Source organism: Apodemus sylvaticus, chromosome 12 (assembly GCF_947179515.1).
Source record: "Apodemus sylvaticus chromosome 12, mApoSyl1.1, whole genome shotgun sequence".
NCBI lineage: Eukaryota > Metazoa > Chordata > Mammalia > Rodentia > Muridae > Apodemus > Apodemus sylvaticus.
Window position 1 is genome coordinate 60,076,602 of NC_067483.1, and position 13,672 is coordinate 60,090,273.

Consider the following 13,672-nt stretch of genomic DNA (forward strand, 5'->3'; position numbering starts at 1 on the left):
ACATGAGAAAAATTAGACTCAACCCTACAAAATCTTGGGATCTCTTTCACTAGCAAGATAAAACATATCTGTAGGTAATTTTATGAAAACCATGCTACATAACCAATAATACATTGCACATATATGCAGAATTTTAGCGTCTTTTTGAAGCATTTCCGAGTATTGAACCCTGGGAACATTCTTGTGAAAAGCACATTAGCCCCATTTTAGCAATAAGAAATCCGAGGTTCCAAATTTCAAGCAACGTGCCTCAATCATGCAGAATATGAGAGCAAAAAAAGTCGAGACTCAGCCACTGCTTTCTGCTCTTTTTCAGTATAGCACAGCAGACAAGGGAACTCAACAGGATGACATCCAGCCTTCTGCTATGTCTTAAACCAGGTAGATCTGCATCTGAGCAGGGCACAGCCAAGTGTCCGAATTAATTTTATTCCGTAAATACTTGTACTACAGTATAATACACAGAGCACAGCTATTATTTGTTTAATCTTAGTGCTTCTGCCTCCTCAATAGAAGCTCTGATCTCACAAACGGGAATGTGAAATATAGTAAAAAGCTGATTTGATATGCTCCCAGGAACCTAAAACAATAAATAACAACCTTGAAAGTCCAGTTTCTATTAATCCTTGCACGCGCTATTTTCCCTCAGCACTGAAGAGCCTGACTCGCCCACCCTCTTCTGGCATTCTTGCTCCAAATAACTACTTATTTTAAGATGTGATGATTGATTCTAGAAAATGCTACAAGTTTGCCCCAATTTCGCTACCCATCCCCAGCCCCAGCCCAAGCTTGTTTGCCCTCCCTCCAGATGGAGAGAATACCTAGTTCAGATTCTGCAGGTCCGGCCGCGATGCTGTCACACAGCACTGACAGGTAAGAAGTGACCTTTCGATTCCGTCCTTGGGGACCTCCCACCGACAGCGTGCCAAGATCCCAAGCCGGGGAAGGGGCTCTCAGCTCGCGAAGGCAGCCCCCGGCGGCGCTCGGTCCGAATGGAGGACTCCGATCACTAGTTCCCTGCTGGGCATCACTTTGCCTCATACTCCCGCTGACTGCAGGGGACTGGGTTCTGCAGCCAGTCCATCCCACCCCACGCGCGAGTCCGGTCACCCACACTTCACACCGCACCCCAACAACAACCGGCTGGCACCGACGGCGGCGGCGGCGGCGGCACCACTCCGGGCCACGCGCCGCAGGTGCCCATAGCCTCCAGCCCAAGACCCCCGGCAAGGCTGGACCAAGGAAAAGCGTTTCTATGGGAACCTCCTGGGTGTCACGTGATGCTCCCCGGAGGCCAATCGAGTCTCCGCGCCGCCTCAGCCAGCTTTCTGCCCGCCCGCCGCCCCCGCCTCTTTCTCCAGCCCCGCCCCTTTCCTGCAGCGGGCCCGCGCGTGCGCTGTGCGTCCCGCGCGCTCCCTTGCCGACGCGCGCTCCCGGAGGACGCGGGGGCGGAGCGGGGGCTGGAGGATGGCTGGAAGCCGAGGAGGAAGCCGAACCGGCTCGCGCGCAGGCCCAGAAGCCAGCAAGCAGCGGCTGCCGGCGACGCCCCAGAGCGGAAGAGGGAAGTGAGTCGGACCCGGGCTGAGCTCCGCTGAGGAAGAGGCACCGCGGAGGGAAGGCCAAGCGTCGCGTTGCGATCCGGGATGTCGAAGAACACGGTGTCGTCGGCCCGCTTCCGGAAGGTGGACGTGGATGAATATGATGAGAACAAGTTCGTGGACGAGGAGGACGGCGGCGATGGCCAGGCCGGGCCGGACGAGGGCGAGGTAGACTCATGCCTGCGGCAATATCCTTACGCTCGCGGCGGCCGGGGGGCTGTGGGGACGCGGGGCCACGCGGCAGGCTGTGCCCGGCTCTAGGTGGGGACGGAGGGCAGGAGCTCCCGGGGCCAGCAGGCCGCCTGCACCCCGCGGCCGCGCCCGCAAACTTGCGGGCGCCAGGATTCCTCAGGTGCGCCGTCCTAAGCGGCCGCGCCCTCTCGGGGGCACCGGCCAGCGCCCTAGTGGGCACCTGACCTCCAGAAATTCCTGCCCGGTGGGGACACGGGCGTCCCGCTTGGAGTCTTGCTTTTCTCCCGGGCGTGTGTGGTTTGCGGAGCGGGGATAGTTTATCCCTAGCCAGGAGAGATGGAGCGGTTCGCAATTAAGACACTCCGTGCATTCAGCTGCATTACTTATTAAGAAAGAAGGGTTTGGGCAAGGTTGCATATAATTCATGAACGAACCGAAGGGAGTTTTCTTCTCCAAAATTCCCAGTTAAAGCTTGGAGCCTTTCACCTGCTAAGAAAAGGCCACTTGAAAAAAGATAGGGAATGCATGTAGAGAATCGCTGGGAATAATATGAGCCCCAGTGAATAAAGCAGAGAATGAGTCAGTTCTATAAATCAAAATCGTTTTTCTGAAATTGTTTCCATTCTAGTTAAAATATGGCTGTCAGTTCCAGGTTCCTTGGTTTGCATATCTGAATATTCATAACCTTGAAATTCATTTGCCTCAATCCCTTAGGAAAATAGAAATGTTACAAAAACACAAACTGGACCTTTAAAAAAAATCGTATTCATTAAGTCTACTCATATAGCTCTTCCCTCATCAGTGTTCTATTAGATTATAATGAAGAAGTGAGCAAAAATATTTAGTGGTAATCACAGCATCGAACATACATATTTGTGCCATATAGGTTTAACTTTCATCACCGCAACTTTTACATCAGTTGCTACCAATTTGATTATTTATTAAACTACTTGGGACTTTTTTTCTTTAAAAAAGTGTTCTTTAAAAGACCATGCAGGCTTGACAATAGTTTATCACCGACTGTAGATAATTTTTTATTAGACCTTTTCCACAGAAATGGTGAGCTTATTCTTTGTTTTTTAAAAAGAAATCTTTATGGTGGATATATATTTTATTTAACTGGTAATTTCTGGTGATTCTTACTACTGTGTTCATTATCAATTCAGTCTACCTTTTTGTCAATCCATCTTAAAATATAAAGATATTGTCTCCGGTTCTAACTAGGAGAGACTACAGATTGGGTACTACAGATGGAGGAACAAGTGACACTGGTTCTCCTTTTAGGGAAATGACTGTCTATTCTGACAGTCGATTGGCCCGCCGTTTCCCCTGCTTGCTAACTCACTATTGCTTTCAGAGACTGATTGAGTAGGTATGGAAGGTCCAGCCCAGTTTGAATAACCTATAGGAAATAAAAGTAAGCTGCCACCTACAGGTCGTGTGGGATATTACATCATCCAGAGCCCTGTTCATCAGTACTAAGCTATTATTGCCTCTTCCATTCTGATTGCTGGAGTAATCGGCCAGCATTTCAGTTAATACATAGTGTAGTTTCAGTATAAAGTTTAGGGTTGTTTTCCAGTAAGAGTCACACAGACAAGATTGTATACTTTGTTGATAAAGTTCATCATTCGGTGACCTATTCATTCTTATGCATATTCTAAGATTTGTTGAATATTCATCTAGACAATTGTATATTTCACTGGAAAGTGTATCAGTTTGATAGAACTGAGGTTAAAACAATCTTTGCTTTTTAAAAAAACAAATATTTTATTCTTTTAATTTCCGTATTTTAACCTTTGGTTGACATATTGGGAACAAACCCATGAAGTTTCCAATATCAAACATAATGACCATAGGAATTCTTGTTACTGTTCAGAAAGTCAGGTCTAATAATCGATAGTCCTGTAAAGAGGGGACCCTCCTTTTCTGTTACACCCTTAACCTTCCTTACAGGAAACATGACAGCTGCTCTCCAGGCTGCTCTGAAAAATCCCCCTATTAACACGAAGAGCCAGGCAGTGAAGGTGAGTTCCAGACAGCAACTCAATCTCTTCTGTTTCACTCTAAGCAAATCCTTTGACACGCCACAGTTAAAAAATATTTTAGCTATTTACTGTCCTCAACACAAGAGTTTACAATGTGACTTTTTTTTTTGAGACTGAAAGTCAGTCTATATACAGCCTAGCCCAAAACTCAAGAGATCTCTTGCCTCCACAGGGACTAAAGGTATGTGCCACCACATCCAGCTTTAAAGGAAGCTCTTGATAAGTAAAAATGTCATGAAAAAAATAGCCCTGAAATGTAGAGTTTAGGAGAATGCTGTGTGGAACACAGTAAGTTTATAGGATGGAGACATCACTTCTGTGTGTGCTCTAGGAGGAAACCGCTCAGGTTGAATGAGTAGTTTTTACCATAACTGCACACAGCTACTTCTTGATTTCCTAAGTTTTTCTTAATTATGTAAATAATAATAACAGAGAACAAAGGCATGAGCACGTAAAAAGGTGACCTCAGTGCTACTTCCCTAGGACACAGTCACTGCCTTACATGGTATTGCCGCATGCCTAAGGAGCGTCTGCAAGGGTTTGTATTCTTTTAAAAAATAAATAGACTCTCACACTTCAGCTGTGTAGTAACGTACATGATCTTCTTTCCTTAGCAGTAAGATTCTGGGGCATTTTAACTGCTATATACCAGTATGTTACATTTTATATGCAACCAATCCCTTTTATTATATATTAGATTTTCTAGTTTTTCCTGCTAAAATTAATCATTTTAAATCTTAATTATTTATGTCCATAAAATTCCCAGAAGATAAGTGCTAGATCGAAATGACATTTTTTAACACTTTTGATACACAAAGCATTGCCAAATCCCTCAGAAGAGCTTCGTACTCTTGTATCAGTCCGCCCGGTATCAGTCCTCCACTGATTCTTAGGGAACTGCTTAGTTGTTGATTGTTTAAAATGCAAGCTAACCAAAGCCCGTGGTCCAAAAGCCTGCATCTCAGGAACCTGAGACTCCTAACTGAACAGAAATATGTAAATGCACAATAATTATTGAAGCCACAAAACTATGTATAGAGGGATTTTTTTTCTTTGCCTTTTTTTTTTTCTTTTTTTGTTTTTTTTGAGACAAGGTCTCTCTGGGTAGCTCTGGCTGTCCTGGAACTCACTCTGTAGACCAAATTGGCCTCAAACTCAGAAATCTGCCTGCCTCCGCCTCCCAAGTGCTGGGATTAAAGGCATGTGCCACCACCGCCCGGCTTTTTTCTTTGCTTCTTAAAGTTGTTAGGAACATCATCAAATTTTCAGTTTTACCCCTTCTGTTTTTATGTGGGTATTTTTGTTTGTTCATTTTGGGGTTTTTTGTTTGTTTGTTTGTTGTGTTTGGGTAGGAAATTATAGCTCTAGATACAAAGATACATAGGGAAATGCCAGTCAGTCTTTAAACTGAAAAGAACATTGGCAGTACAAACTGTAAAATCCCATGCATAGGAACCCCAAAGACACCACTGTGTTGAACAGAAGGGTCAATGAGAAGTTGAAATGAAAGGGTCGCTTACATGTTCCCTCAGTGTAGATGGTGTGTAAGGAGTCACCTTTGCTTCTGGAATAGGCTCTACCAGAGGAAAGGTTTAGAGATAAGTATAGGTAAATCTGGGCTGGAGAGGTGGCTCAGTGGTTAAGAGCATTGACTGCTCTTCCAGAGGTCCTGAGTTCAAATCCCAGCAACCACATGGTGGTTCACAACCATCTCATAATGAGATCTGATGCCAAGGTTGGGGATTTAGCTCAGTGGTAGAGGGCTCATCTAGCAAACGCAAGGCCCTGAGTTCAGTCCTCAGCGAGAGAGAGAGAGAGAGAGAGAGAGAGAGAGAGAGAGAGAGAATAAATAAATCTTTTAAAAGAAAAAAGTATAGATAAATCTAATGTTTGTAAGTAGGAAACGTTAAAACTTTTAAATGGTTTTAAAAGGGATCTTTTAAGAAAATAAACCACTCTTGAAAGATAGTACAAAGTAGAATTACATAAATCAGGTTTTTTTTTCTTTGATTAGGAGTTTTTAAGACCAAGAAGTAAAATTTAAATGTTATAATAAATTGTAATCAGTACATCCACAGTTCTACATTCAGTTCTATCAAAAATGTGAAAATGTGTTCCCGGGCTGGACGTGGTGGCGCACACCTTTAATCCCACAACTCAGGAGGCAGAAGCAGGCAGATCTCAGTGAGCTCCAGACCATCCTGTTGTACAGAGTAAAGTCCAGGACAGCCACAGCTACAAAGAAAAACCCGGTCTGTAAAACAACAAACAAAGAGAAGGGGTTCCCTTCTCACCACCTCGACTCTCGTGCCAACCAGAACCAGGCAGCGTTGTTGGAATCACCCCAGTGGGTGTCCTGCTTGTGTCTTCCTGCCCTCGCCTCTGTCCTCCACAGAGACGCACACCAGACAGTCTTAAAATGGGAAGCAGATTGAGTCTCTGCTCTTGAAGCTTCCACTGTATCATTTCCCAGTTAAAGCCTGAGCCATTCCGGTGGCCTGCTGGCCCTCACGTGCCTGTCCTCTCCTGTCTTCTCACTTCCGCTCCTGCTGCTCCCACCACCCAGCTCTGTCACATCAGTCTTTGGAACACTCTGAACGAGCTGAAACCCACGCTAACAGACTCGTTCTTCCTTCATCTAATTGCTGGCCATGTTCCCAAGGCGTCTTCTTTCACATCCTCCATGTCATCCTTCAAATGTCATTCTAGCATAGCCTTTCTAAAATTTGGTTCCCAGCATACACATGTCTAAATACTTTGTTACATATTTACCCTCAGGACCGGGCAGGCAGCATCGTCTTGAAGGTGCTGATCTCTTTTAAAGCTAATGATATTGAAAAGGCTGTTCAGTCTCTGGACAAGAGTGGTGTGGACCTCCTGATGAAGTATATTTATAAAGGCTTTGAGAGCCCGTCTGACAACAGCAGTGCTGTGCTGCTGCAGTGGCATGAGAAGGTAAGTCACAGCTTACAGATCCCTGTAACTGGCTCGTTTAAACCGGAGAATAACAACACCTCTGTCACCTGAAACGTGATTGTACATCTTTATTAAAATGAAAAGTGTACATTTGCTTACCAGCCTTGATCCTAAAAGATTCCCTTTTGCACTGCATGTATTTAGTACATAAGTGATTGTGTACTTAAAATACGAATTATTTTACATTAATCAAAGGATAGAAATAACCCAAGATGAAGAATTAATATGTGGTACCTACGAAAAGTGGGATGTTACTCATCTGTGAAAGGGACATTCTACAATGTGAACCTGGAAGATAGATACTGCACTGAGGGAAGTAAACCGGACACAAAACAATAAGTATTGATATCTCTACTCATGTGAAACAATCTGAAATAGGCAAGCTCAGAGGGATGGAATTACGAGAAGTTGCCAAGGACCATGGAGAAGCAGTGCTGGCCTAGCATTCTTGATCTCCAGCACTGTAGTGTTGTATTTCAAAAATTGTTATTGGCCATGTATGGTAGAGTACCTCCCTAGAGAGAGGTATCCCAGGCCAACCTGGTCTACATAATGAATTATATGTTATATTGAGAGGCTGGGTCTCAGGGAAGGAGAGAAAGGGAAATTATTTTTAGTTCTGTATAAGAATTTAGTAGATGGGTGAACCAGGTGACTCAGTTGGGCAGAATTTCCTGACAGCAAGCCTGACAGCCTGAATCAGTCTCTGGACCCACATGACGGACAGAAAGAACTGACTACCTACACACTCTCTCTCTCACACACACACACACACACACATACACACAGATTTTCATACAGTGTACCCATACATACGTGTGCACACAAAGCAAGGGTAATTGTCTTTAACCTTTCATGCCTAGCTCTTGTACTGATAAAATGTAAACACTAACATAGCCACATCTCTCCATAGAAGTGCTAGGACTCCCGGTGTGAACCATTCAGTTGGCCTCTGACTTTTTTGTGTGGGTTGTGAGGACTGAACTTTGCGTTAGCACTTTTAATGTGCTGAGCCCTCTCCTTCTGTCCCTGAAAGTCAGTTCTACTCTTGAGTTGAAGTGAAAACATGTATAAGATAAAACTAAAAGGAAAAATTGTTGCTGAGCCTTAGATCTTACATATACTACCAAAGAGCTAGTATTTCCAAAAGCGTCCCTTGCAGTATTCCAGTATAGTGCCTGTCCCTAAGTAAATCGCCCCTTTCGCTGAATGGAGCCTGTGGAATAATTTGTATGGTCATCTTATTTTGGACAGTTTTCAGGCTCTACCCTTGTTTACATTTCATTTATTCCTCGCTAGCTCTGTAACATACGTACGTGTTTTCGTTTGTTTGTTTGTTTGTTTCTTTCTTTCTTTCTTTTTCTTTCTTTTTCTTTCTTTTTCTTTCTTTGTGGAGGGGGTTAGTTTTTCAAGGGGGTCTCTGTGTAGTCTTGGCTGTCCTGGAATTCACTTGTAGACCAGGCTTGGCCTCGAACTCAGAACCATCTGCCTCTGTCTCCTGGAGTGCAGGATTAAAGGTGTGCACCGCCACCCAGGTTCAATACAAGAAGGAGAAACACATCGGTGAGGCCAGCAGCACATGTGTTGTCTGGTTTTTCCAGATTTCTCTGGGCTTTACTTTCTGAGTACTCGTCAGGTGTATCTGTGCCAGTAGGTCTCTGATGCACCGTTTGCAGCATCTTAAGCCAGCTGCTATAGTGTCCTAACTGGTTCGCACCATTCTGTTTTTTCCCACCTGCTGGAATGCGATCTGAAATCCGAAGGCATCTCATCCTTCACTGATGGCCCGTTTCACTCTTCCTCAGGCTTCAGCCGCCCAGCCTTCCCTGAGCACACCCCTTCCTCACACCTCCATGTTGCTTTCTGGTATCCAGCTGACAGCTCCCTAACAGTTCTTGCTGTCAAGCTGGGCATATGCCCTTTCTCTGCTTTTGTACCATTCTTAAGATAAGTCACAGTACTTCATACACAATATTGAAATGTTCTTCTTGTTTAAGTGTCTTACAGTTGACCAAATAAGTACACCAAAATTTCCAACTGCTTTTATTTAATCATGATTCCCAGGTATTCAAGTCAGATATTGCAAGTTAGAGATCAGCTTTTAGCCCTTAAGTAATAACTTCTTACACAGGGGGGGAGTCTGCATACTAAGTGGAAGTTGGGGTAACGGGTCCCAGTCTCAGTTCTTCCTAACCTCAGTAATGGTGGGGGATGGAGAATGTCCTGATACTTGAACATGTTTTAGTTTTAGTCAGAAACATTGTGCTATAGACATGTTAAACATTATTTAGACAGGTGTACTAAGAACAGTAACTAGTGTCTATTTGGAAGCAAGTTCACAAGGGTGGGACCCCTGAGAGGGTGCTCTTTGGTTTTTGTTAAGTCCTGGTAATAAGACTGCCACTAGTCTCCTTCCAAGACGGCCTGGGGCATAGTAGGTGCTCAGGAAGGCTTACCGGGTCTGGAGCATAGTAGGTGCTTAGGAAGGTTTACCGAGTCGCTGAAGCCCGAGTCTTGCCTAACCTTAGCTTCCTTTGGACCTGTTCTGTGTTGTCTGGTTTGTTGTAGGCACTTGCTGCTGGAGGAGTGGGGTCCATCGTTCGTGTTTTGACTGCAAGAAAAACCGTGTAGTCCAGCTGGAACTGGACATGGTTCGCAGGAGTGGGAGTTGCTGGTACAAAGACCAAAACAACCAAATGGCACCGCTGCCCCGTGGGTGGCATCTGTTTCTCTCAGCTTTGCCTTCTTGCTTCCTTTTTCATATCTATAAAAAAGAAAACTACATATCCGTTTCCTTTAATGAAAATTGAAATTATGTGGAGAAAATTTTGTCTCAGTGGGGGTGTTTGATCCTTTCATAACCATGTCAATAATATGTATCCCATCTTGTAATTTATATTCAAGTTTGATTGTGCAATTTCTAACTCTGTTGACTGGTTTAAGGGTTTTACTTTATTTTTAACCAATACTGAGAGATGTGATCAAAGTTGAGGCCAGTTTCCTAACTCATTGCTGGTCAGGAAGTGATCTTTATTTTTAAAAATGAGAGACTGGCAGCTATTAACATTGCAAAACTGGACCACACTTCCCTTATTTAAGCAAAATGTGTTTCCAGAGCAAGCAGTGGGTGAGCCCCGCTGCCAGGTTCCAGCTTTCTTCCCGCTTGCCTCCAGATGATGCTATGAGTGTAAGTGCTACTTCCTATCAGCATCCAGTTATCATGGCCGCTCAATCTTTTTGTGGTGACCCAGGGTCCAGAGCAAGGAGTCTTGCTCTATATAAATGTATTTACACAATATAAGCGCCTCTTTGGCACAAACATCCCATTTCCTTCTGATAACAAGGCTGCCTGGGGAAACTATCCCAAGTCAGAGAAAGGACTCCAGCAGCCTCTGAATGAAATACGTTCATCAGAAATAAGGTAGTTGCCTTAGACATTCACACAAGTATTCACTGTAACATTTCACGTGCCCGATGATGTCTTCAGTGTTCTTCAGGTAATGGGGATCTCAGAAAATTTGGTTCTGATCCAAATACACAGTCTGTGTTTCAGCTCAGTGTTTTTTAAGAAAGAAAAATGCCACATAGTAAAAGAAAAAAGTGTTTACTTTGTTGGACAAACCAAATTGGTTATCAAAAAATGACCGGTGCTTGTAAAAAGTTATTATTACAAGGTAGTTCAGAAACCAACCACCTGGATGTGCGTGGCCGGGGGGAATCAGCCTGGTTGTCTTTCCCTGAGATGCCAATTCCAGAGCTGCTGACTGAGGCGAGAACCAGCGCAGAATCTCTATAAACTGCTGTTTTTGATACCTGCCTTTTTGTTTTGTTCTGTTTTGTAAGATTATGATAAACTTCAGAAAATAAAATGTCAGTGTTGAATAATTTTTTTCTTAATTGACTACTTGTAAATCTCCAGTTAGTTAAAGAGAGAGGCGTCCCCTCCTGCTGCCTGCATGGGGGGATGGATCAAGCCACTTGGTGGGAGCAGGTGGAGAGAAGACACACTAATGGTGTCAGTGCTGAGGCCTTTGTGTGACTAACGCTCTGGGTCCCAGCAGGACATACCAGTGACCTAGAGGACCAAGTTCTTGTAACTGTCAGACACTCCCAGCTTCCAAACTCTCCTTTGTCAGACCTCAGACCTATTTCTCATGCCTGTCTGCTAGCGACTGCTCTTCAACTGCACCGGCCTGATTCCTGCTTTACTTGAGCTAGGACTGTGGCTTAAGTGACACTAAGGAGGTCCTATTGGAAGTCATCAAGCAGGATAGCACAACCACCTTAGAAACAAGAGGGAGCATCCTTACACTGTTTCCGTGACCTAAAGTCCTGGGACAAATGCTGTATCCATATTTTAAATTCCCAGGAATGGATATAGTAAAATCTGTCAGCCCGTGGGCTCTGCTGAGTGGACAGTGAAAATGGACAGGAACTGAATCAGGGTGGGTGCTGCCTGGAGACAGTGGGCTCAACAAGTGTGTCTGTCTAGTTTGTCGTGGTAACTGACAGACCACCCACGGTACTTTGGCACACAAGTGCTTCTTCTTTGGCCATGCAGGAGCCTGCGGTCACCGTCAGGTGTCTTTCAGGCGCATTTCCACCTTGTTTTCGAGAGTAACTGAACCTGGAGCTTACCGGTGCGGTGACTTAACTGACTGGCCAGCAAACCGCTGGGGATTCTCCTATGGCCTCCTCCCCAGTGCTGAGATTACAGACACCACCATGTCTGACTCGGGGTCTAGCTGACTGAACTTGGGTCCAGCTTGTCTCAGCAGACCCTTTGCCTTCAGCCATCTTCCAGCTCCACAGAAGCAGATCTCCACCCGTCTCTCTTCTACTTTCATCTTGGTGCTTAGGTTTGATTTGGTTTGACCCTGTTCTGTATAGAGAAATGATCTCAGTGTTTAGTCCAGACTGGCCTCAAACAGTAGTAGTCCTTCCTCAGCCTTCGCCTAGGATTACAGGTGTGTGTACCACACCAGGCTTGTTTTCAAAGGGGGGGGGGGGGGCAGTTGGAAATCTCAATACTTAGACTGAGGCAGGCAGATCATGAGCCTGTCTGTGCGAGCTAACAAGAACCTGTCTTAGAAAATCAAAGGCTGCCGGGCAGTGGTTGCGCACACCTTTAATCCCAGCACTTGGGAGACAGGGGCAGGTGGCTTTCTGAGTTTTGAGGCCAGCCTAGTCTACAGAATGAGTTCCAGGACAGTCAGGGCTACACAGAGAAATCCTGTCTTGGGGGAGAGGGGGGGAAGCATGCTACCACTGCCCAGTATGCAACAAATGTTCTTAACCTCTGAGCCATCTCTTCAGTACTAGAAAATCAAGGGCTGACAGTGTAGCCCAGTGGTAGGAGCTAGCCTGTGCAGGGTCCTCATCTCAATCCCTACACACCAGAACTGGAAACACAGCAAATGCACTTGTCTTTTAGTTTCTGGGTAGCAGCACCATTTAGGAAATGGTCAGGAAAAGCATTGGTGCTCAGGTTAAAAACTCTTTTAAGTAGTACAGATTAATCAATCAGGACTGGGCCAGAGGAGTGGAATTTGGGTCTTGTTGCTTTCATCGGCATTGAGAAGTAAGCCTTGGGTAACTGAAAATCCATGTCTGCAATGTAGCAGGTGACTGAATGCAGTCAGCGTTGGGTAAACAGCAAAAAACAGCTCAAGTCAAAAGCCAGTGAGTCAGATAAGTCCACCACACAGTCTTACAAGGATGGGCAGGACAGGGGAAGGGGAGTCCAAGTGACATAAACAGAAGAATGAACAGAAGACAACTCACTCTTGTGGCCTAAGGAGTCTCCTCAGGACTCAAGGTGGTGAGGAGATTGCAGAGGCTGGCTTTGGGTTTGGTTTTAGCCAAATAAATGCTTGGTTTTTTGTTCTCATGTCTTTTACATCAGTAAGAATGGGGAAATCAAGCTTTATAAGAAAAGCATCTTAAATTAGCAATAAAGAGCTTTTTATTACAGGTGACTCTAGCTGCTGGAGAGAGGGCTCAGTGGTTGGTGCTTCCTGCACAATCATGAGGCCTGGAGTTTGGACCAAAGCACCGGGCGGGGGTGGGGGTGGGGGAGTGGGGGGGGCAAGCCTGAAGGCCGCAAAACACCTGCAGCTGCAGCTCCAGGGCAGTCAGTAGTCCTCATGCACGGTGGATATGCCACACATAGACATGCGCATAGAAACACAAATGAATACATCCTTTGGTGGTGTTTACTCCTTATTGATCTTTTTAAATGGTCGATTCTGTCTCCTACTGTTGACTTTTTGTGCCTTTTTACTGAGATGCTAGTAGTCCAACGTTTGTCCACGTAGCCCAGGGTTAACACTGACTTGCCAACTCTCTAAAATACAGCAAGGAACTGAAGACATCTCTGGTTTGTGGTCGTGTGACTTAATTTTCTAAGCCAGAATCTCAGTGACAGGGAATTAAAAAGAATAGCTCACCCCTTCCTGGGAACCCACCGCCAGACCTGGAGCTCGGAAGCTATCAGTGGGCTGACGTCAGAGCATACTGCACCTGCACCGCTGCAGCGATGTCAGGCTTGGGCTGCATGGGCAAGAAAGCTGTTTCCAGAAGTGAGGACTGGGCTTTTCTCTGGAATCCTTGGATTCTTGTGAGATCATGCCAGGAGCCTTTTATGAACAAACGCTGACACACGAGAAGCCAGAAGAAAGGTTTGAGGGGCCAGTTCAGCACTAAGCTTGACCATCTTCTCTAGGCATGGCTTTAAAAGTCTCTAGAAAAAGAGTAAGCCGCATAGTCTGCCACCACCACCATCCCACCAAAACCACCAAAGAAAACCACAGACTCGGCCACGTTCCCTAGTGGAGTTACAGGCATCTGCCTCTAACC

At 45.2% G+C, this 13,672-nt stretch overlaps 1 protein-coding gene across 1 annotated transcript; it reads left to right on the top strand.

Annotated features, from left to right (window-relative positions):
* The first annotated feature begins 1,510 nt into the window (after positions 1-1,510).
* Positions 1,511-10,699, top strand: Arpc5 (actin related protein 2/3 complex subunit 5). Its single transcript, XM_052200309.1, has 4 exons — positions 1,511-1,786; positions 3,745-3,817; positions 6,617-6,793; positions 9,383-10,699. The coding sequence occupies exons 1-4, from the start codon at positions 1,644-1,646 to the stop codon at positions 9,443-9,445; spliced, it is 456 nt and encodes a 151-aa protein (XP_052056269.1). The 5' UTR covers positions 1,511-1,643; the 3' UTR covers positions 9,446-10,699.
* Positions 10,700-13,672: the final 2,973 nt, after the last annotated feature.

Bases quoted from the DNA above. Each gene is read 5' to 3' on its own strand.
- Arpc5 (XM_052200309.1), top strand. From the start codon at position 1,644: ATGTCGAAGAACACGGTGTCGTCGGCCCGCTTCCGGAAGGTGGACGTG. The intron at 3,818-6,616 runs GTGAGTTCCAGA...ATTTACCCTCAG, and splicing joins CGAAGAGCCAGGCAGTGAAG to GACCGGGCAGGCAGCATCGT. The intron at 6,794-9,382 runs GTAAGTCACAGC...GGTTTGTTGTAG, and splicing joins TGCTGCAGTGGCATGAGAAG to GCACTTGCTGCTGGAGGAGT.